Source organism: Chrysochloris asiatica, unplaced genomic scaffold (genome assembly GCF_000296735.1).
Source record: "Chrysochloris asiatica unplaced genomic scaffold, ChrAsi1.0 scaffold00007, whole genome shotgun sequence".
Classification (NCBI taxonomy): Eukaryota; Metazoa; Chordata; class Mammalia; order Afrosoricida; family Chrysochloridae; genus Chrysochloris; species Chrysochloris asiatica.
The window spans coordinates 38,030,526-38,055,335 of NW_006408525.1; the positions used below are offsets into that span (position 1 = coordinate 38,030,526).

Here is a 24,810-nt window from a genome sequence, read left to right on the forward strand (position 1 = left end):
TAATAATCAATGTAATGAAACAAGCTATATGAATGGTTGAATGTGAAGCTGATGATGTGCCCTGTAAACTTTCACTCAATCCACAATAAAAACATTTAATTAAAAAAAACAAAACAAAAAAGCACAAGAATTGGAGAGCTCTTTCTGCCCCTTTCACACCTAGAAACAATAGAAAATTAATAAATTGGGGGAAAATATTTGGGACAGACTATTAATGCATGCAGTACAGAGAGTTACTAACTGACAGAGAAAACCATTGATCAAGATTTTGAAGGGTCATTTCAAAAATTCCTGTGGCCTCTAAAAATAATTGAAGAGGGATTAAGATAACAGTAGTTTTCAAGGTAATGTGAATTAGAACAGTAATAATATATTTGCTATCTGGTGGAAATATAAGTTCGTATAACATTTGGTGTTGTTAGGTGTCCTCGAGTCGGTACTGACTCATAGCGACCCTGTGCACAACAGAACGAAACACTGCCCGATCCTGGGCCAGCCTCACAATTGTTGCCTTGCTTGAGCCCACTGATGCTGCCAATTCATCTTGCGGGATTTCCTCTTTTTCTCTGACCTTGCACCTTACCAAACATGATATCCTTCTCCAGTGACTGGTCCTTCCTGACAACATGTCCAAGTATGAGAGATAAAGTTTGGCCATCCTGACCTCCAAGGAGCACTCTGGCTGCACTTCTTCCAAAACAGATCTATTGGTTCTTTTGGCAGCCCATGACATTTTCAATATTCCCCTCCAACACCATAACTCATATGCATTAATTCTTCTAACGGTCTTCCTTATTCAGTGTCCAGCTTTCACATGCATATGAGGTTATTGAAAATACCATGGCTTGGGTCAGGCGCACCTTAGTTCTCAAGCTGACGTCTTTGCTCTTACACACTTTGTGCAGCAGATGTGTCTTATGCAATATGTCATTTGATTTCTTGACTGCTGCTTCCATGAGTGTTGATGGTTGATCCAAGAAAAATGTAGTCTTTGACAACTTCAATCTTTTCTCCATTAATAAGAATGTTGTTTATTGGTCCAGTGTTGAGGATTTTTGTTTTCTTTACATTGAGATGCAATCCATACTGAAGACTGTTCTCTTTGATCTTCATCAATATGTATTTTATGTCTTCTTCACTTTCCCCAAGCAAGGTTGTATCATCAGCGTATCGCAGGTTGGTAATAAGTCTTCCTCCAATCGTGATGCCACGTTTTTCTTCATATAAATCAGTTTCTCAAATTATTTGCTCAGCATAGAGGTTGAATAAGTATAGTGAAAGAATACAATCCTATCGCACACCTTTCCTAATTTTAAACCATTCAGTGTTACTGTGTTCTGTTCGAACAACTTCCTTTTGGTCCACGTACAGATTGCTCATGAGCACAATTAAGTGTTCCGAAATACTCATTCTTCACAACGTTGTCCTTTACTAGAGGGCAAAATCTATTATGAGTATAATATATTTATGTTGGCCCATCAGTATGTTTTCTGGAAATCATCCTTGAGAAAGCAAAACTGTAGTACATAGGATGCAAGTATGAGAATCTCGTGTAATTGTTTATTGTGGGAAAACACTAAAAACAAAGTGAACGTATATTGAAGAGGTCAACAAGTCTTGTCTTATGCTCATTAAGGAACACCCACGCACTGCTGTCGAGTGGATTCCAAGCCACCCTGTTTGTTTTCAAGTTTTCCAGGTTGTAAATCTTTACTGGCATCTTTGTTCTGCAGCATGGCTGGTGAACTTGAACTGCCAACCATGTGGTTAGCCATCTAGTGCTGCCCCTCCAGTGCCATCAGGGCTCCTGTCATTAAGGAATAGTAGGTAGCCATGAGAGAGAATGAACAAATACTATAAGAAGACAACGTTAGAGGAATTTTTACGAGATATTTATTATTCAGAGCAAAACCCCAAAGTAGACCTTTTGGTATGTGTGAAACAATATATACAATATGTATTTTTACAATCTTTTCTTATTAGAGTATAGTGGCTTAAAGGAGAGAGTTTCTCTCTCACATAACATTCCAGGTTGTGTAGGGGATGCTTTGCTCTGTGATGTCATCGGGGACCCAGGCTGGTGGGCTGGTTCGCTCTTCCTTACTTAGCATATGATTTTAGTCTCTGGGTCTAATGTGGCAGTTCTCATGGCATATTGCCCACCAGTACGAATCCTTTAAGTTCCATATCTCAGAAAGAGAGAAAGAGCACAGCAAGAGCTAACTTCTTTCTTTTGAAAGATGCCAGGTAAAATTGCCTGTATCGTTTCTGTCCCATCTTTCCTCTTGGCCAGGACCTAGTCACGTGGTCAAGCTACTAAATGTGTGCAGCCCAGAGTTGATGGTGATAATGGAATAAGACAAGGGTGATTCTTTGATTTATCTGTTTGTAAAGAGCTACAATGGATACCAGTTTGCATTATAAAGTACTACAAATTAATGTTTAAGTGTAGGGTACACTGAAAATATTAATCAGGAACCGACTCTGTGGCACTTAATAACATCAATAACAGTCTTAATTGTTAACATGTAAAAACGGTATGGAGGAAGCATCTGACTTCATAAAGGGGCAGGAGAATCCAGCTGTCAGCCCAAGACCAATTCCTCTGAGGCATGGGTCAGACAAGCCTCCACCCTCCAATTTTCTACTAAGTGTGCCATCAGCCATTCCTCCCACGGCTGCGGTTCTGCTGAGTTCTGTGATTAATTGCAGTGGCCACCCAGAACTCACAGACAGTGCTCAAGATTATGGAGTTAACTAGGGAAGTGAACAGGTTACAATTCAGGATCAGAAATGTGTGGGGCAGTTCTTTGGTCAGGATTCCCTGGTCTCTAACAGGCCTGCAGGTAGGCTTCTCTCTGGCCCACACCCCTTGACCTAGCCTCTGTCCTACTTGGGCTATGTTATAAAGCTCTTTTAGGTGTAGGTCAGAGACTAAATGCCCAGAGGGCTATAAACCTCAGCCTGAGGTCTCTCAGCTCTAGCTTCACATCTAGCTCCCCAGATTAGTTGCCTGGAGGTACCCCCACTCCGCAAGGTAGCTTCCTGCCCGCAGGTACTCCGTTGCCCAGCTTTCTGTTTCGTGCTCTGACTATTGGTTCTGATGCGCTTCCCTGGTGTCACAGCTCTGTCTCCTGGGAAGTTCAGTGTGCTCCACTCCTGGCTCTTGGTGGCAGGATTTCCCTGGGTTTCTGAGATGGCTCCTTTGTACCCTGAAGGATGGCGAAATTGGCAAATCCCCACATTAGAGTTCCAAGTTTTTACAATCACAAACAACCCTGTTCACAGCCACACACAGCTGAATTCTGTAGTCCTATCAACATCTTCCCCCACCTTCTCTTACCCAGGCCTATCAGGAAAAAGTCATTTGATTGGAGTTACAAAGACTTTGCTAGAAGAGCCGTATTGAATAATTAATTCACTCTACCCCAGCACGCTAGTCTCCTCTGAATAGTAACTAGGAGAACTGTCTAGAAGACAGTTGTAGCAATTAGACAGCTAAACAGAGTGTTTATTTTATGAATCACTCATTTTGCACTTTGCTTTAACACTTGATTACAATAGGAAAGAAAATGTGACTTAGCAAATAAATCTATTTAGTTGACAATTATGTTTGAAAATAGCTGAGCAGTACAGATGATCCATGTAAGCAATGTTTCAGGCCTTTTAGACCTTGGACACAATTAATACACAAACACAAAAGAATTATGTTACTATAATCATGGCTACATTGTGTGCTTTTTGGAAAGCTTGTAGAGCTATTCTCTACATCAATATGGATTTTGTTGTTGTTGTTGTTGCTCGTCTTACTCCTTTTTGGAGTCCAGCTGTCACTGTAGCATAAGCACTGCACAGCTATCCACAAGGTCTGTGGTTCAAACCTACTAGCTGCACCTTGGAAATCCTATACAGGATCACTATGAGTCAAAATCTGCTGGGGCGAACTGCCACATCAGACAATCAGCTAGACTCCCCAACCCACACAAAAAAGAGGTTCAACCCGAGTAGGGGTGATGGGGGATTAGAAAAAAAGACACAAGACACAAAATGAGAATAGTGAAGTTGGGACCAGGTGGGAAACAGTACTCTGATGGAGATACCATGGCTCTGACTTAGGTTCAGACCGTTTATTATATGCACAAATCAAAGGAGAGAGCTGGGGGCAGGGAAAAGATTGCAAAAAACTTTTGGTGTATAGATGCAAGCAGTAAGCGGGATTTTATCAGATAAATGTAGTTGCTAGGGAAACAGATAAGGCAGCGAGATGTTTTTGCAGACTAAACTGAAGGCCACGACTGCCTATAAGGAAAGACTTTGCAAATCCCTTGTTCCCTGAGTCAGGCTTTGCAAGTTCCTCATGGGGGGCAGCCTGACCTGGGAGCAGCCTGATTTTCTGGACCACAACTGTGTAGTTGCAATCCTTCGGTTAAACTGCCCCCAAGTCTGAGACCTTTGGCTCAAATCGCTCCCAACAAGAATCAACTCAGTGGCATTTAACAAACCACAACTCCTTTTAACATGTGACTGAGATAGTTGATCAACATTAAGGCTTTTGAAATAACTCTTAAAAGGAGGGAGTTCCTAGAATTTTAAAATGTATGGATGATACCTGTTCCAACTTTAATGCCTTATTCCTCACAAAATCATAAATGATTATTATGTTATTTAGTTTAACATTTACTAAATTGCATAATGCATGTATTATGCAATTATGCTATTTTTAACATTTGACAGATTCATATATGTTATGCAATGTGCTATTTGTTAAGTTCTGTGAAGTCAGTTAGGACTCATAGTGACCCTGGTTAGAGTTTCCAAAGACCAGATAGTAGGTTTGAACTGACAGCCTTGTGGTTCGAGTCCAATATGCTATTTTTTGTTGTTGTTAGGTGCCATCGAGTCAGTACCGACCCATAGCAACCTTATGCACAGCAGAACGAAACACTGCCCGATCCTGGGCCAACCTTACTATTGTTGCCATGCTTGAGCCCATTGATGCTACCACTTGGCAAATCCATCTCGCTGGGACCCTTCTTCTTTTCTCTGACCCTCCACCTTACCACACATGATATCCTTCTCCAGCAACTGGTCCTTCCTGACAATATGTCCGAAGTGTAAGAGATGAAGTCTGGCCATCCTGGCCCCCAAAGAGCACTCTGGCTGCACTTCTTCCAACACAGATCTGTTGGTTCTTTTGGCAGCCCATGGCACTTTCAATATTCTCCCACACCACAACTCAAAGGCATCAATTCTTCTATGGTCTTCCTGACTCACTGTCCAGCTTTCACATCCATATGAGGTTATTGAAAATACCTTGGGTCAGATGCACCTTAGTCCTCAAGCTGACATCTTTGCTTTTCAACACTTTAACAAAAGGTCTTGTGCAGCAGATTTGCCTAATGCAATATGTCGTTTGATTTCTTGACTGCTGCTTCCATGGGTGTTGATGGCCGATCCAAGAAGAATGAAGTCCTTGACAACTTCAGTTGTTGCTCTGTTGATTAGAACAGAGTAGAATTGCCGTTTAGGGTTTCCAAGGCTGTACATCTTTATAGAAGGGGACTGTCACATCTTTCTCCCACAGAGTGGCTAGTGGGTTTGAACCAATGGCCTTTTGGTCAGCAGCCAGGCACTTTAAGCACTATGCTACCAGCATGCTTTAGCTACTGGAGAGGAAGAAGACAAGGAAGCATGTATGGCGAAGCCAGGAATGTATGCTGCTGCCAAGCCAAGGCGCTGGGAGCTCCTGAAGTTTGACCAGATGATGACTTTTCACAACTGTTCTTTATAAAAAGCAAGTTGGCAGTAGAGTCTTAGGCAGGTTACTGGAGTGACAAACTCTAGGGAGTGTCACCATTGAGAAGGCTGCTCCATCGGTTAAGGTGGGGGTCAGTGAGGAACTAAAGGGGGCAGTGCTTGCTGGATAGTACTAGTGTCTGATTGGATACTGACAGTGAAGAAAAAGGAGAAATAAAAAATAAAGCGACTTATTATGCATAGCAGGTACTGTTTTTACTGATTGTTGGATTAGATTAGATGCATTAGAGGAAGACATAAATGGAAGTCGTAACTAGGGGATAGTTGGAACCCAGAAAGATGACAGGCAGGCTAGAGATGGAGGATTATGGGAGGTGAGAGTTCAGTTCCGGTGAGTTCACCCAAAGCAAATGTTTCCACATAGAGAAGATGACTGTGGACTGAGTAAGGGAGAATACCTACCTGTGGGATCTGGAAGAAGAATTGAACAATGCAAATGATAAAGAGATACACCCTGAAAACTAAGAGAAGAACCAGATAAACACTATGTCACTGAAGCCAAAGTAAGACAGAAGGAAGCTCATAGTTCAAATTGCTAAAGAGAAAAGGATGAAACCTACCATTAGATTTAGGATTAAAGGTCCTTTAATTCAGTCTTTGGGTGGAAAATGAAAATTATTTGTCATCGTAACCTGTGTAACTTCAGTTTTAATAAGGGATGAAAGGTAATTATGAAAAGAATGGAAGAAGAAGTAGAAGGTAGGGGATAGTCACTGAAATGCTTATTAGTTTAAAAAAAGAGTAATGTTTTGTGGGGAAAGCTAGGCTATTTAAACATCAACAGTTTTTGGTAACTCATAATTGGGATTTTATAAATCTTAAACATTGGTGAGGTAAAAAGTGACTTCAACCAATATGTAACACAGTGTGGGTCTGAAAAATGTAGTTGCTGTTGTCAGTGCCTTTCCATCGGTTTGTGCTCAGAGCCACCATGTACACTGCCCGGTCCTGCACTGCCCTCAGAACTGCTGTGTTTGAGCCCATTGCTGTAGCCACGTGACCATCTCACTGCTGGTCTTCCTCTTTTTCATTGATCCTCTAACTTACCAAGCACCCTCTAGGGACTGATCTTACCTGATAGCAAGTCCAAAGTACATGAAGTGATATCTCACCGTCTTCCCCTTTAAGGAGTATTTTGGTTGCGCTTCTTCCAAGATGAATTTGTTTGTTCTTCTAGCAGTCTATGGTATATTCAGTATACTTAGCCAACATTATAATTGAGATGCCTCAGTTTTTGTTTGACCTTTCTTATTCATGTCCAGCTTTTCCATGCGTATATAAGGCAATTGAAAATACCATGGCTTGGGTCAGATGCACCTTAGTGCTCAAGGGAACGTCTTTGCTTTTTAGTACTTTAAAGAGATCTTTTGCAACAGATTTGATAAGCTCAATACATTATTGGATTTCTTGAAATCTGTCTTGCAAATTTCTTGGCGTAGACGAATGAACTCTTCCAGTGTTGCATTTGTTTGTTGAAACATCTCAGTTGGTTTTCTGCCAATTCCTAGACCCTTGCTTTTCTCTAATGCCTTCAGTGCAATTTGGTTCTCTCTTCAATACCATTTGTCCTTAATCATATGCTACCTCCTGGAATGGTTCAATATTGACCAATTATTTTTGGTGCAGTAATTCTGTGTATTCTTTTGATGCTTCTGGCATCTAATATTTGGCCCACAGATTCCTTCAATATTGCAACCTGAGGCATGAATTTTTTCTTCAGTTCTTTTAGCTTGAGAAATGCTGAGTATACTCTTCCCTTTGGGTTTTCTAACTCAGCTTCTTTACACCTTTCATTAAAATACTATGTCTTCGCAAACTGCCCTTTTAAATCTTCTACTCACCTCTTTTACGTCATCACTGATTCCTTTTACTTTGGTTACTCTTATATTTAAAAGCAAGTTTCAGTATCTCTTCTGATGTCCATTTTGGTCTGTCTGCCTTGTGCTCTTAATGACCTTTTGCTTTCTTCATGCATGATGTCTTCCTACAGGTCATCTGGTCTTTGTTTATTAGTGTTCAGTGTGTCACATCTGTTCTTGAGATAGTGTCTAAATTCAGGTGGGATATACTCAAATTCAGGTGGAATGTACTACTGGCTCTTGTGGACTTGTTTAAATTTTCTTAAGCTTCTGTTTAATCATGCATATGATCAGTTGATGGTCTGAGTTTGGCAGTTGTTCCTTAATGTTACAGATGTCACTGATGATGTTAAGCTTCTCTATAGTCTGTTTCCACAGATTAGTTTTATTTGATTCCTGTATGTTCCATCTGGTCAGATCCATTGTATAGTTGCCATTTATATTGTTGAAAATAATATTTTCAATGAAGAAGTTGTTGGTTTTGCAGAGTTCTATCAAGTGATCTCCAGAATCATTTCTGTAACCCAGGCTATATTTTCCAACTACTCATCCTTTGTGTCCTGCTTTGGCATTCCGATCACCAGTAATTATCAAGGCATCTTGATTGCATGCTTGGTCAGTTTTAGACTACAGAAGTTGGTAGAAATCTTCAATTTCTTCACTTTGGCATTAGTGGTTGGGGTGTAGATTTGAGTAATAGTCATATTAACTGGTCTGTCTTGTAGCCTTATGATATTTTTCTGTCACTGACAGTGCTGTACTTCAGGATGGATCTTGATTTTTTGGGATAAGATGATGACAATGTCATTCCTCTTCAATTGGTCATTCCTGACGTTGTTGTTGGTGGTGTGCCATGGAGTCGGTTCTGACTCATAGCGACCCTGTACGGGTTTCTGAGGCTGTAAATCTTTATGGGAGCAGAAAGCCTCCTATCTCTCCTACGGAACAGCTGATAGTTTTGAACTGCTGACCGTGAGATTAGTAACCACTACACTACTAGAGATTCCTGACACAGTAGGTAGGCCATATTCAGAATGGTTGTTACCAGTCCATTTCAGCTCATTGCTGCCTAGCATTCCATTTCATTTTTGATAATTTCTAGAATCATACTTCATACATTCCATGTTTTGCTTACTAATGGATGCCTGTAGCTGTTTCTTCTCATTTTGAGTAGCCCCATCAGCAAATGAAGGTTCCAAGAACTTTGCTCTGTCTGCATAATTCAGGTTGACTTTACATTGAGGAAGCAGCTCTTTCTCTGTCATGTGTTCAGTGTCTTTCAACCTGAAGGGGCTCTGATACTACGGCAGACAAAGTTCCACTGCCATTCAGAAGGTGTGGTTTTTACTGACCAGTTTTTAAGTAAGAAGCAGATTGTCCGGCCCTTCGTCTTTGCCTGCCTTAGTCTGGAAGCTCTACTGAACCCTGTCTACCATGGATGACCCCACTGGTATTTGAAATACTGTTGGCATATGGCATCCAGCTTCATAGCAACATGCACGCCACCACAGAATGACACACTGACAGATGTGTGGTGGCTGGCAAAGGTAGGAGCCATCAATCAAAATAAAAAAATATAAAAGCAGTCTTAAAGAGGACAAAAATGAAGCCACAGCTTATTTTATAAGAATGTAATTATGGGTTAATGACCTCTGGTGTGACACTATGCTAACTGAAAGGTCAGCAGTTCAAACCCACTAGATGCTTCTTAGAAACCCCGGATAAAGGATCACTATGAATTGGAACCAGCTCAGTGGCCCTTAACAACAATTGCTGACAGTCTTATGTATTAATTTTTCTCTAAGTTTTGCAGTTATTTCAGAGACTTCGTCATTTTAACAGTTCAGGTTAAGACTATAAAGATGTAATGAAGTGCCTATGGTATTTTAAACCAATATCACTATGTATTAAATGCCTTGTTTTTATCCTCACATTACCTAGGTTTTGTCGTTAGGTGCAGTCCTGTTGGCTCCAACTCGTGGTGACCCTCTGCACAACAGAAAGACGCACTGTCCAGTTGTGTACCATGCTCACAGTTGTTAAACAGGAGCCTGTGGGTACACAAGCTGTCTTGTCAGGCTTTTCCTCTTTTATGCAGATCCTCTACTTTACTCAGCATGATACTTGTTTTGTTTTCTTTCACAGAAAAGAGTCCCTTAGAAATGTTATGTGATATATATGTATGTTGATTTTTCACATGGTCTATGGACATTATTGTTCAAAGATGATTGAACCAAATTAGAAAAATGAAGCTGTATCTGTAGAACTGGAAGACGTGGAAAAGAGAACTAGCTTATGGAAATACTTTCTAAGAGAATAAATTCAATACAAGTTGAACCATACATCATTTAATCTTTGTGTCTGGCTTGTTTTGCTCAACACAATGTATTTGACATTCTGAATATGTAATAATCTGTTAATCCATTAATCAATTTGTGGTTTGTTTTCTAGTTTGTGTGTTATAAATAAGGCTTATCTGAAAACTAGTGTGCAAGGGTTTTTTGTGTGTTTCTTGATGTATGTTTTCATTTCTTTTGGACAAAACACTAGACTGATTTCCAAGTAGTTGTATAATTTTACACCTCCCCCTCACCCCCCGCCACCGTAATGCGTGAGAATTCCTGCTACTTTTCATCCTTGTCAACATGTAGTATTGTCATTGGTTTGGATTTTGGTCATTCTAATAAGTCTGGTCCTGGTGTTGCACTCTAGGATAAGCACTGGACTGCTAGTCACAAGGTTGGTGGTTCAAACCTACCAGCCTCTCCTTGGAAACCCTATATGTGGTCATTATGAGTTGCATCTGATTCACGGCACTGGGTGATAACAATGATGTACAAAGTGCCCTCGTAATGTAGTGGGCTGTGCATTGGGCTGCTAAATGCAAGATCAGCAGTTTGAGTCCATCAGTTGCTCCTTGGGAGAAGGATGAGGCTTTCTCCTTCTGTCAAGATGTACAGTTTCCATACAAGCATTCTGTGTGTGTCTATTCTGTAAGCACGCAGCACCGATTTTATCTTCCCACCTCGCAGGTGGCAATGCCATGTAGAGAAAATAAAAAAGATGTAAGCCTCAGAAACCCTATACAGGGTCGGAGCTGACTCAACGGCATACCACCACCACCAGTGCTGTGTGCTGCTGAGCATGGTTTTCACATGTTTACTTTCTATCGGCAGCTATTTTGGGGTCGAGTGTCTGATCTTTTGTTCAATTTTAGTTGGTGGTTTCTTTTCTTATTATTCATTTGAGATAAAAGTTCTTTGTCACAAAAGCATTTGGCCAACTTTTCCCCCTAATCTTTGGTTTGTCTTTTTATTCTGTTAACAATCTTTATCTATTCTGTTGTCAATGCTATACTGTATTGATTACTGTAAGTTAACAGGAAGTGTTGTGTTTTTTTTTTTCACGTTCAACAAATTACATGCTTTGTTTCATCTCAATGATTACAATCCCATCCCAACAATAAGTTACCCTACTTCCTCCTTGTGACTTCCCTTTTGCATCATATATTTCACAAATGAACAAAGCAAAAATATTTGATGTACACATACAAAACAAAAACTCTATATTCCAGTAGTTAAGTCTTGAAGTTAGGTAGCATCTTCTTCCTCAGCTACTGTGTTGGCAATGCTGAGACTTTTCCTTTTCAATTTCGACTTTATAATTTGTTGCCATAAAATACAGAATCAATATCCAGAAAATAACATTCTGGGAGTTAGTTTGAGATTCCATTGAATATATAGATCTAGTTGGAAAGAATTGACATCTTAGTCATTGTGAGTCTTTCTTTTCATGAACATAGAATATCACTCCATCATTTCGATCTTAGGCTTCTTTCATCAAATTTTATAGTTTTCATCATAGAGACTTTGGATATAATCTGTCAAACTTGTACCCAAATATTTGATTTTATTTGGTGTCAGTGTAAATATTCTTAGTACGTTAACTTTTATTTGTAAGATAGTAATTTCATTTTAACATGTTGATTTCATCATGCGTGCTTAAGTTCAAATACATTATTTTGTATTTGAAACAGTAGTTGAAAAATATAACATACATTTCAAAGGTTTTCAAGACAATATATGGATATTTTATATGCTGATATTTTAAAAGAATATTTTCCTGAAGGTTACAGACTAATGTTTTTCAGTACACTGTGCCAAGCATTGTACTGTGTATGAGCATTTAAATTATTTCACGGTCTGTACCTTTCACAATCCTCTGAGGTCGGAGCAGTTGCCTTTACTCAGCAACAGAAGAAAGATGGACTCCAAGTATTGCCTTGCCCCAAGTCACATCAGTTACATGTGATGGAATTAGAATTAGAGTTAGAAATGTGGTAAGCCAAGACTCTAATGCACTTGCTCTTTTAAATATTAAAGAATCAGATAGCCAAATACTTTTAAGTTTTAGAGAATCTATTTTATGTAGTTCTTCTTAGAACCTGCCATCTCTGTTTTTGTTTTTCTTTCTAGGATGTACTGATTCTTACCCTCAAGCTTAGGTTACATTTCTCCATGCTCTGAACACTGGTGTGTATCGTGTTGGATTGAGTAGAATGGGAGTCGTTAATGAAGCTGTAAAGGCGATAAAGTCACTGGTCTTAGGGAGTTAGAGTCTGGGGGACAAAACTTTGAGAAACTGATCATCATCTATCATATTTATAGACACTTATTCATACACTGTCATATTTAAGCATGTAGGCAGATACTTAAGAGTGTATATATTTAAATGTTAAATGTTAATGACGACTTATTAACAGCCTGCGATATGCAGATGTTACAACCTTGCTTGCTGAAAGTGAAGAGGACTTGAAACATTTACTGATGAAGATCAAAGAACACAGCCTTTGGTATGGATTGCATCTCAATGTCAGAAAAACAAAAATCCTCACCACTGGACCAATAAACAACATTCTTATCAACGGAGAAAAGATTGAAGTTGTCAAGGACTTCATTCTTCTTGGATCAACTGTCAACACTCGCGGAAGCAGCAGTCAAGAGATCAGACGACGTATTGCATTGGGTAAATCTGCTGCACAAGACCTTTTTAAAGTGTTGAAGAGCAGAGATGTCAGCTTGAGGACTAAGGTGCGCCTGACCCAAGCCATGGTATTTTCAATAACCTCATATGGATGCAAAAGCTGGACAGTGAATAAGGAAGACCGTAGAAGAATTGATGCCTTTGAGTTGTGGTGTTGGAGGAGAATACTAAAAGTGCCCTGGGCTGCCAAAAGAACCAATAGATCTGTTTTGGAAGAAGTGCAGCCAGAGTGCTCCTTGGAGGCCAGGATGGCTAAGCTTCGTCTCTCATACTTTGGACGTATTGTCAGGAGAGAACAGTTGCTGGAGAAGGATGTCATGCTGGGTAGGGTGGAGGGTCAGAGAAGAAGAGGAAGACCCCCCAACGAGATGGATCAGCTAGGTGGCATCATTGATGGCATCAAGTGTGGCAGTGGTGGTAGGGTTGGCCCAGGATCAGACATTGTTTCATTCTGCTGTGCATGGGGTCGCTATGAGTCAGTTCCAACTCGATGGCACCTGACAACAATGACAACAACATATTTAAATGAGTACAGAGATGTGAGAAAAGAAAAATTGAAAGGTTAGAATAGAAACTTAACAAAAGTAATAAAGGCTAGTGTACTATGTGGAGTCCTGGTGTGGTGCAATAGGATAAGCATTGGACTGCTCACGACAAGGTCGGTGGTTCAAATCCACTAGCTGCTTCTTGGAAATCCTATAAAGAGCTACTGTGAGTCAGCAACAACTCATGAGCACTCACCAACAACAATATACTGTGTGGATTCCAATTTAAAAGCAAAAAGTAATTTCAGAGTGATTTTTTTGGAAGACAAAAAGGGAGAGGAAACTGATGAATCTATCTAGTATTGTCAGTTTTATCAACCAAGTGAACTTTATTTGGAAGACTTTCGGTTAATTTTGAAATTACTGAAGTCATATAACAATCATATTGGCTTATGTCATGGGATCACTAGAACAAGGTTAAAGTTGAAAATAATATTCTCTTTCATATAAGAAGTTGTTTTAATTTGTGTATTCTTGTCAAAGGGAAAAGTAAATTGATAATATTTTTTAATTTGATATTTTTCTTGAAGTTGGATATGAAGGCAAAAATAGTGGAAGCTAAATTTCATGAAGAGAAGCTTAAACTCCAACAGAAACATGACGCTGATGTCCAGAAGGTAAGAGTTGCTGCTGTTGTGACTGAGTGCTGCTGTGTTGGTCCCAACTCATAGAGACCCTGTATAAGGTTTCTGAGGAGCAGCTGCGGGGTTTGAACCATCAACCTTGTGGTCAAAATGACCTTTCAGTCTAGTGCTTATCCCTCAGAGCCACTAGAATCTATTGCTATATATCATTTTTAAGATGAATGAATATAAAAGATGTATGAGGGTAAGTCAAAAAGAATTGGTACAAAATCTCAGAAACCTTATGAAACAAAAATATCAAAACGTGAAGCTGCTGTTTCTCAGCATCGCCTCATCTAGGTCTGCACCCTTCTGAAGGCGGTGTTTCCATCTCTGTAGCCCTTCTCCAAAGAATTCTGTGCGCTTACATTGACAGTGTGTCACAATGGCAGTTTTGGTGTTCCTGAAGGATTCAAATTGTGTTCCTTTAAATATTCTTTGGGTTTTAGGAACAAAAAGAAGTTTGAAGGTGAGTGTAGGGTGGATAAGGGTAAGATTTCGTAACAAAATTCTTGTAGGACAACTCTTGCTGCCCTGGAAGAACGAGCGAGTGCGTTGTTGTGATGAAATAAACAGTCCTCAGCACAACTTTCTTGGCCTTTTTCTTACCCATGTAATTTTCACTTTTCTTAAAACTTCTTCCTTATAAGCCTCCATGATTGTCTTGTGTCCTTTGAGGAAATCTATCAAGATGGATCCCTCTGGACTCCCCCAAAACACTTGCCATGACTTTCTGAGCTGACCTCTCTGCCTTGAAGTGAACTGTCCAAGCAGGCCCCCTTGGACTTTATTTTAGAAGGCACCATAACGCGAGTAAGACCAAGTGTGTTACTGAGAACTTGTCTGCACCCTTGCACTGATGGCACACAGTAACTGAGACACATTGATTTGGAATCAACTTGGGTCTGTGTGAACTTGAGCCCTAGGAGCAGTAGTCTTTCATTTGCCCTCGTATTTGGAAAACTTATGGGAATGGAATTTGAAATAGACTTCTGAGTATTTCTGTTGCTAATATATATTTAAGGAAAATATTTAATTGCATAATTTTTTTCAGGGATTTATTTTCTTAAGTTAATTCTGTGCGAAAAAAGACAGAAATGCAGTTGCCTGAAGTGCCAAGTAAAATGTAAATAAAATCCTGGTCTTCTGCCATATTTGGGAAGTATGCCTATTAGTATGTAACTTATATGACATGTTCTAAGTGTCAGGAATTGGAGGGAGGGTAAAATGTAGTGTCTTGACTACTTTCATACATAATTTTCCTTTCTTGGTTCTTTATGGGTACTGTAAGGAGCTCTGGTAGTGCAGTGGCTAAATGCTTAACTGTTAACTGGCAGATCACCAGTTCAAACTTACCAGGTGCTCCACAGGAGAAAGATGTGACAGCCCACGGCCATAGAGATGCCAGTCTTGGAAACCCTAGGGGGCAGTTCTGCTGTGTCCTCTGAGCTCACTAAGAGCTGGAATTGACTGAAGTGTAATGGGTGTGGTTTTGCTGGTTTAATATGGGCAATATTTGTCTTATTGGCTTCTTTTTCTTATTTATCAGTTACTCGAGATGGCACTGAAACAATGAAGCCCAAACCAAAAGAAACCAAACCACTGCCAATGAGTTTATTCTGACTCATAGCAACTCTATATATGGTTCTGAGACTGTAAGTCTTTACAGGAGCAGATGACTCTGTCTTTCTCCCATCATGCAGCTGGTAGGTTGAACTGCCAACCTCTGATTAGCCGTTCAGTGTTTATCCTATAATGCTATCAGGGCTCCGTAAAACAGTGAAACGTACAGTAAAGTGCTGGTTGTTTTTTTTTTTTAAAGCATTCAGGAAAAGTCAGTTAGACTTTGGTGTGCAGCTTTTTGGTTCAGCTGACTTTGAGTGTTATTATAGGAAATATATTCCAACAATGAGAAAATGTAATATTTATATTCCTTTCTCAGTTTAGCTTTCTTATTCCCTCCTTAGCACATTTTGTTGTTGTTGTCGCTTGCTAAGTTTCCTACATTTTGTTTGTGTATTTTCTTTTTTGGGGGATGGGATGGGGATTTAGGGAGTGTAGATGTATTGAGAAGCATAAAATCATGATAAAATGTTATTGAATTATTAAAATATAAACTTTTGACAAAATATAAATTGCTGTTGTTTATAAGTGCCACTGAGTCCGTTCCAAATCATAGCGATCCCGTATAAGGTTTCTAAGGAGCAACTGTTGGGTTTGAACTACCAGTCTTGCAGTTAGCAGCCCAGTGCTTCTCCTACATTGCCACAGCAGGACTCCCAGTATAAATTAATGATGTAAAATAGTCATGCGATTCTTGACACATTTTTAGCTGATTTTTCCAATTCACAATAGCAGAGCAAGATACCAAAGAAACCTCATAAATGTCATCTTACATGTACGTGGGATTCCTGTTATTGTGCACTAAAATGATACAAGGGCACTGAGGGGATGATGCAGGGGATGCTCACCTAAAAAATGTTCTATTCCCAGGCAGTGGGGACATGAATATTCCTGTCCCAGTATGTCAACTTTCTGATGGCTTTCCTCTGCTATTTTATGACAGTTTAGTCTCTGAATTATATTTTAGAGAATCACCTAATTCATTATTTATAGTCTCCTTAAAAATTTATATATGAAAATTCAAAACAGATAACACTTCTTTCAGATAATGAATCCTTCTAGTACACTTAATAATTTTCTCGGTCTACTAAAATATCACTTTTACAACTTTTTGGTGGGAAAGCACTTAGAGAATTAGCTGAGAGGAATTTTCAAAAGATACTGTGCTCATTTAAGAAAGCTATGTGTTCTGTATTTAAAACAGTACTGGCCACTAAAAGATTTTCAATTTATTTGCAGATTTTAGACAGAAAGAATCATGAACTAGAAGAACTGAAAACTTTATACAAAGCCAAACAAAGCGAAACTGAAGAGACCATTAGGAAGCTCGAAAAGAAAGGTGACGTTGTGTTGTTATGCTCAATTGATTTCGTGGCTGCGGAAAGTAAAATTTGGTTTCTGAGCATTAATAGGATGCGACAGGAGTGTTTAGGTGGACTTCCGTCAATGGATGAGCTTTAGTAGGTTTCCAGCTCTGGTAGCGTAGTGGTTATGAATCGGGCTGCGAACCTCAAAGTCAGCAGTTCAAAACTACCAGCCGTTCTGCAGGAGAAAGATGAGGCTTTCTGCTCCCGTAAAGATTTACAGCCTTGGAAACCCTGTACAGGGTCGCTATGGGTCAGAACTGACTCGATGGCACTTAACAACGACAACAAGATAATTTGGAAGGGATGATTGGGGATAAACTGTGTATGTGCATGTGTGTGTGTGTATGTCTGTGTGCGCACATACATATGTATGTGTGGCAGCAGCGTTGAGCGGGTAGTCGTGGTTGGTTTGGGTAAAGAGTTGGAAGAATCTGTCACTGTTGCTCCCACTGCTTGGTTCTTCTCTGGGTCACTGAGCTTGAACTGCCATCGGTGAGTTGAGTCCAGTCATGAGATGAGGGTTTATTGGTTTATTGGCTTTTTTTCATCAAGAAGTCCATGGGATTGATTCCTGTTTGTCTGGTAGACTTCATTACACTCAGTGTGTACTCCATGGGCCATAGTTGCTAGAATTGTGATTGAGTAAAAGTTATTCTCAAATAGCCCCCATTTGTTCTCCTACTAAGAAGGAAACTGGAGCCTTGATCAGTGTGGAAATGCCCATGATCCTGGGTCAGTACATGTATGTGCAGTGGGAGGTTGTGCTACAGTGTGTTCAAAGTGATTTTTGGAGTAAAGAACCCTGAAATATGGATAAGATTTGACTAGCTGGAGAGGAGCGTTCCCAACACTGAGGCAGAGTTGCTGGTAATGGTGGGTTGTGGACAAGATGCTGCAGGCCCATTTTTCTAGAGAGGACATCCTAAGAGAGATGAGAGAAGATTAAGATACTGACTTGAGACTAGATTAAGCATGACCTCAATTTCAGATTTAGAAGTTTGAACTTTATCCTTTGTGTGTTAGTAAGCCAAAGAATACATTCAAGAGGTGAGTTTTAGGATCTCATGTTTAGGAGGAGTGTTTTGACCATGCTGAGGTACCTTTGGAGTGTGCTGCATTAGTCAGAGGCAGCATGGTGTGAGGCAGAGCGTGTGGGTTCTAATCCCTGCTCTGCTAGTAAGTATTGGATTTAGGACACCAGGCAAAGAAGTCTCTGGGCCTTGGCTTGCTCATTATAAAACGGTGATGTTGGCATAAATAATATTTAAAGTCCCTTCTAACTCCAAATGTTTGCTTCTGTCCTGTCATTTTGTGGCTAATGTGATAATGATCCAGATAGATGGATGATGGCCATTGGATTGATGAAATATTGTTGGTAATGTCATCAAATTGGTTCCGACTCATTGCAGCCCTATGTACAGCCCTGTGTACAGTGCCATCCTCACAATTGCTGCTGTGCTTGAGCCAGTGCTGCTGCCACTGTGTCACTCCATCTCTTTGGGGATCTTCCTCTTTTTTGTTGTCCCTCCACTTTACCAAGTATATGTCTTTCTCCAGGAACTGCTTCCTCCTGATAATATATCCAGAGTATGAGAGACAAAGAATGGGACTGAAGACAGATTTTTGATACACAAATCACTAGGCTTTGATGGATCCCAGATAAGATCTAGGCATTACAGAAGGGGACCAGGGAGGACATGGTTATTGTCTAGGGTTTTCCATATGGGGTTTAATGTTTGCTTCTAAATCACCAAACTTGACTCTATCTGAGTGAATAAATGTCGTTGACAATTTAGGATGGCAACTACATATATGCCAACTAATAAAATATTTTGGATAGTTATATGCAGCTTTAAATGTTGGTAAAAATACCTAGAAATCTGTTTAGATTCTTGCTCCAAATATTATCAGTGGCTATAAAAAATATTTAAAATTTATTGCAAAGTTTTCATTTCTTACCCTGATGCTAACCAGGCAATTCAAACATGCCCAGGGTAGAAAAATAATGTTTATTAAAGGCTTTTTGAATTGCAAACAGACCTTAGTTTAATTTTAGATTTCGTGAAGTAAAATGTGTGGTAGATGTTGAAGACTCGTGTTAAATTCACTTGGATTCTTCTGCTTTCCTTATTTGTGGCATAGTTGAGATATAAGCGTGAAAGAAATTTCTACGGAAATGGTTATGAAAATGTGCTATCTTGAAGTAAATGAACAAGAGCATAGGCAGTAGGCTAAGAAAATAGTATAGTCAAGCCAAACATACAGCTGACTTTATCTTACCATCCAGATGACACAATGATGTCACTGACAGTTTAAATCATTCTGTGAAAAAGGAGATAGGAATTTAAATGTTATAAGGGAAATATTTTATGCAATTTAAAACACATTTCATGTAAGCACATAAGCTGTGGAAATGATTGTCAAGTATCCAGGAGCAGCCGCATGTTGAATTGGTGAGTCCCCTGATTTATTCCTTTCATGCACAGCTGTTTGAACGCTTGCTTGTATGGCCCTGCAGATAAAAACCAGAAATACCTTTGTCCTCAATGAGCATAATCTTATGGGGGAAATAGATGAACAAACACTCAGAACTCATAATATAATATGTGGTTTAATGGAGAAATAGATGAGTTTCTCTGAGGTTAAAGCAAGGAGCCCTGGAGGTGCCGTGGGAAAGTTCTCTGCTATACTAACTGAAAGGTTCAAACCCAGCAGCTGCTTGGTGGTAGAAAGATGTGGCAGTGTGCTTTTCTAAGGACATATAGACCTGGACACTCTATGGGCCGCTTCTGTGTCCTGTAGGGTCACTGTGAGCTGGACCTGACTTGATGACAGTGAGTTTGGCATTTTTTATTTTCTGTATCTTTTTATGGGAGTAGGAGTCCTGGTGTGGCGCTGAGGGTTAATGTGCCAGACTGCAAAGTCATTTGAACTGCAAGGTTGGCGGTTCAAGCTCACCAGCTGGTTCTTGGGAACCCTATACAGGGTCCCTATGGGTCAGCACTGACTCAACAGCACTTAACAACAACACCAACAACAGCATAGTGATCACAGGAGAATTCCTCTCTATCCCTGCAAAGGGAAAAATAGAGTTGGTGAATAGTTCATAGAACGTGTGCTGCTGAATTTGAGACCCCAAGAATGAATAGGCGCTTTTCAACTAGAGGGAAAGGTATTCCAGTTGTTGTTGTTGTGAAGTGCCATCAAGTCAGATTCCAACCCTTAGTGACCCGGTATAGGGTTTCCAAGGAGCAGTTGGTGAGCTTGAACTGCTGACCTTGCAGTTCAAACGGCTTTGCAGTCTGGCACATGTACAGGAAGTGATATATGAAAGAATGTGTCCTGAAGAATCTCCATACTGGGTGGTGTGCTTACCATTCAGGTAGTAAGTGTGTGGCTGCAGGGTAGCAGGAGCCTGAGGAGCTAGTTTCTATATCCAAAGCTTCGGACCTTTGCCTTGAGGTGAGAGGGACTGCAGAACAGTTTCGAGTCCAGGAATCACAGTGTTGGATTTGCACTGTAGAAAGGTCTTGTTAAAGCAAAGGAGGGTACTAATTAGAGAGGAACGACACTCAAGACTCGCACACAGTTAAAATGTCTAGGGAGTCAGAGATGACAAATTCAACCATGGCTTTGGCAGTAGGATGGAGAAGAAGAGAGAAAAAGAGACTTAAAGAAGGCTTGGTGGAAAACGAAACGATCTTTTAGCTGGTACATACTGGATTTTATATAATCAGACTCTTGTGTGGTATTTAGAATTGGTTTAACTATGTTTTCATCATCTTTGACAGTTCAGACCCTTATCCGTGACTGTCAGCTTATCAGAGAGACTAAAGAAAACCAGATTGCAGAGCTTAAGAAGATTTGTGAACAAAGTGCAGAATCTCTGAATAACGACTGGGAAAAGAAGGTAAGCCGCAGAAGATCGAACACAGTGATAGGAAATAGAGGTACACAGGGCTCCTCAAAGTATCAGCTTAGTAGTTCAGACTGAAAAATAATGGTAAAAATAATATGGATTCATGGTAAAAAATACAGTGAAGTATGAGAAAGGAAAATACAAATAACATCATTTATTATTGCTTAGTGGGTGTTGCGTTTCTGTGAATGATAGTGGGATCATTTGGAAGAAGGTGGCAGATTAGTGGTCATACAACATGATGAATTATAATCCGGGTCACTGAATTCTACATGCAAAAATTGTCGAACTGGCAAATGATGTGCTATGTATATTTTTACCACAATTCAAAAAAGTATCTTAAAATTCTGCCATCTAGAAATAGCTATTGTTCATGTTCTGGGATATTTTCTTCTGGTGGTGGTGGTGTGCCGTCAAGTTGGTTCCGACTCATAGGGACTCTGTACTGGGTTTCTGAGGCTGTAAATTTGTACGGGAGCAGAAAGCCTCATCTTTATCCCACGGGATGGCTGGTAGTTTGAAACTGCTGACCTTGAGGTTACCATCCTGACTCATAACCACTATGTCTTAATTCTTTATAACAAACATTTTCATATAGAATGCTGACTTGACTAGCTCTTTAATTTAATTAGTGTTCTAAATTTTCTGTCGTAGAGAATCTGAGATAAGCAAACTTAATAAGGAAGTAACAGTAGGACAATATTTAGAAATTAAGCCATTTTATTTTTGGATTTAGGCCATTGGGTCATTTCTTTCCTGATATTTTGATAATACAGCATCATCTGTACTCTAGAATTTAAAGTATAACTTGTTTTTGATAAAAACAAAGTCATTACTGGAGGAACATTTAATTGGATAAAGAAAAAAAGGAGTTCCCATTGGTCTCTACTTGTTTGGAGCAAAAAGCAAAAGAAAAAAACCAAAGACTCAGAGAATCACCTAGTCTACAGAACTAATGATGTTCACAATGACCTCACCAACTTACCACCTTCATACCACTACTGACCATTCCGACCAGCTACTCAATAAACGGTCTTGGAAAGGATGGGATAAAATCAAGAACAAAACACAGATTCCTAAAAAGAGGCCAGACTTACTGGACTGGTAGAGACAAGGTGGACTCCCTATATCATCACCCTGGGATACTCTTTAAATGTTTGTTTTTTTTTAATTTAAAGCTTTTATTTTAAATTGAGTGATAGTTTACATGGGAGAGCATCAGTTTTGCACTCAACCTATTGTATTTTGTTTCATTGCAATGATTACAGTCCCCTCAGTTAATAGCATCTGCTTCTATTCCCTCTGGGTTTTTTGGTTTGTTTGTTTTTGTTTTTATGTACACAGAATCATGCAGGAATATATAATCGTTCAAACAATCAAAGAGTACATTCGCAAGCCAGCCTCTTGGCTGCCAGCACACAGCCTTTCTCTTTCTAGGAGTCTTAGGGTCCTCAGCTACTCTCTGTCCATGCTGTCATTTCTGTCTCTGGTATTACTGCTTCTCTGTTTAGGGTCCCATGTTCCACTCATGTGCATCTCTCTTGTTGGTTGTAGGGTCCTCTGTTCCTGGAATGTAAGATTAACTACACCCCCCTTTTTGTTACTTGACTTCTACCTTTATAGTTGTGACAATTGCAATTAGTCATGATAACAATTACTATTGAATTAAAAGAATCCTATCCCCATCTCCTTTCCATCAGACCCTTCTAGATAAGATGAAAACAATTCCGTGGAGATTCTACATTCTCCTGCACACTCTAGACCTGAGCTCCCTCTTGAAAACATATAATTCAGCCACTTCACTGGAATACTCTTTAAACTTAAAACTCAGACAACTCCTATTGGCCCATAAAAAGATAATACTTTCTGTGAGTGCTGTGCTTCTCTAAATAATCTGTAAATGAAACAAAATGGTTAAATATTTACCCTACACCAAAGATAAGAGAAGTAAGGGTGTATAGGGAAGCTAGATCAGTGGAAACAGAGCAACCAGAATGGAGATAATGAGAAAGCTGATGTTGTGTGATAAATGTAACCAATATCCCTGAATGATATGTATGAGACTAAATTGTTAAAAAGAACCTAATTTACCTTGTAAACTTTAACCAAATACACAATGATTTAAAAAAAAAATTGAGAAAGAAAAAATATTTTCTACAGAGAGAGTACACCAGAGGGTGGGACCATTGGTCCTTGTGGGCCATATAAGGTCCATGAAATCATTTGTTCTGTCCATGCCAAGGCAACCACAGTTCCAGCCATCACGTTGTTGTTAAGTGCCGTTGAGTTGGTACCGACTCACAGCGATCCTGTATAAGGTTTCCAGGGAGCAGCTGGTGGCTTTGAACTGCCGACCTTGTGGTTCACAGTTCAGTGCTGATGCTCCAGCACCACACCAGGCCTGTAAATGATGTTATAAAACTTGGCAAAGAATAGGCTCCACAACCCTGGTGCACATATCTGCTTGTATTCTTGATCTCAGTTCTTTTGGATACCTACGTAGGAATGGAGTTGCCGGATCATATGGTAGTTCTGTGTTTAGCTTTTTGAATAAGTTCCAAACTTTTTCCCACAATGACTCCCATTTTACAATTCCTCTGGTAATGGATGAGCGTTCCAGTATTCATTGTACCACTATTCACAATAGCCACAAGGGGGGAGACAGCCCAGGAGATGAATTGATAAACAGATTGTGGTAGATACAAGCAATGGAAAATCACCCTGCCATCAAGAGAACTAGAACTCACCCTGTTAAGTGTGCAATTTACTCCTACTTAGTTAGCCGCAAAGCTGTGCACCCGTCACCACGATCTAATTCTAGAAGATTTCCATCATTCCATCATCCCAGAAAGAGACCCTACACCAATTAGTAGTCACTTTCCCTTCCCGCTTCCCTGTCCCCAGCAATCACTGATCTCGTTTCTGTCTCTACAGATTTGCCTATTCTGGGTATTTCTTATAAATGGACTCCTGCCGCTTGTGGCTTCTTGTGACTGTCTTCATTCACTTCTCATTTTGTAGCACACATCTGTACTTTCCTTTGCTGGCTGAATAGTGCTCCATTGTGTGGTGGTACCATGTTTTGTTGATCCATCCATCAGTTGACAGACAATTGAGTTGTTCCCATTTTTTTGATATCATGAATAATGATGCTATAGACGTGAGCTTCTGTGTGGACGTGTGTTTTCACTTCTCGTGGGTATATACCTAGAAGTGGAATTCCTGGGTCATGCGGTAACTGTGTGTTTAACTGTCTGAGGAACTGCCATACGGTTTTCTATAGTGGTTTCACCATGAATCTGTCTGCAGGCATTTGCACATTCTTTTCTCTCAGTTTGAAATGGACTCCAGTTCCGAGTCTCTTCTGGTATGTGACTGCTCCACAGGTAAAAGTTAATGGCCAACCCTAGGTAAAAATCCCTTGGTGGTTTGATGTGTGTAAGGAGCCCTGAGAGTGTAGTGGGTTAGAAGTTCCAATCTATCAAATACTCCACGAAGAAAGATGAGGCATTCTGACCCCTTAATGATTTACAGCCTCGGAAACCCTGTACAAGATCTCTGTGAGTCGGAACTGACTCTGTGGCACAGATCACCACCACCATAAACAGCCAGAACTGCACATGCTAATCTCTGAAACCCACGGGTCTTTTCTGTGGCTATACCTGAGCCCTGCTCATGCTTCTTGCTCACTAAAAGCTGAAAGGAAAGATCTTTCCTGTAATGTGTCTTATTGTCAAGCCAGCGTCTACACTGCATGTGTCATATCCTTGCCTCCCTCCCCTGTTCATTGTTGGGGAGTGAAGTATATCATTTAGACTGTTTTGAGGTGAGCTCTTGCTCTCCCCACTCATTGAGCAAGCCTGAGATTGGATGCAGGAAGTAGGTCCTGGACTCAGAATCCCACTCCCATGAAGCTGAGTCAAGAAGACCCACACGCTAGAGGCGTGATTTCCAAGCATCTTTGGAAGCTGTCCGTTAGCCTTTTTATGGACCTCCCATGTTTGCTTTCTTTCT

General features: G+C 40.0%; 1 protein-coding gene across 1 annotated transcript in view; it reads left to right on the plus strand.

The window, feature by feature from the left end:
- Positions 1-24,810, plus strand: part of CEP112 (centrosomal protein 112kDa) — a 594,823-nt gene that overhangs the window by 95,858 nt on the left and 474,155 nt on the right. The window contains exons 8-10 of the mRNA XM_006833735.1: positions 13,795-13,881; positions 16,750-16,849; positions 20,669-20,787. Of these exons, the coding sequence (XP_006833798.1) occupies positions 13,795-13,881; positions 16,750-16,849; positions 20,669-20,787 (306 nt within the window). The remainder of the gene's footprint in view (positions 1-13,794; positions 13,882-16,749; positions 16,850-20,668; positions 20,788-24,810) is intronic.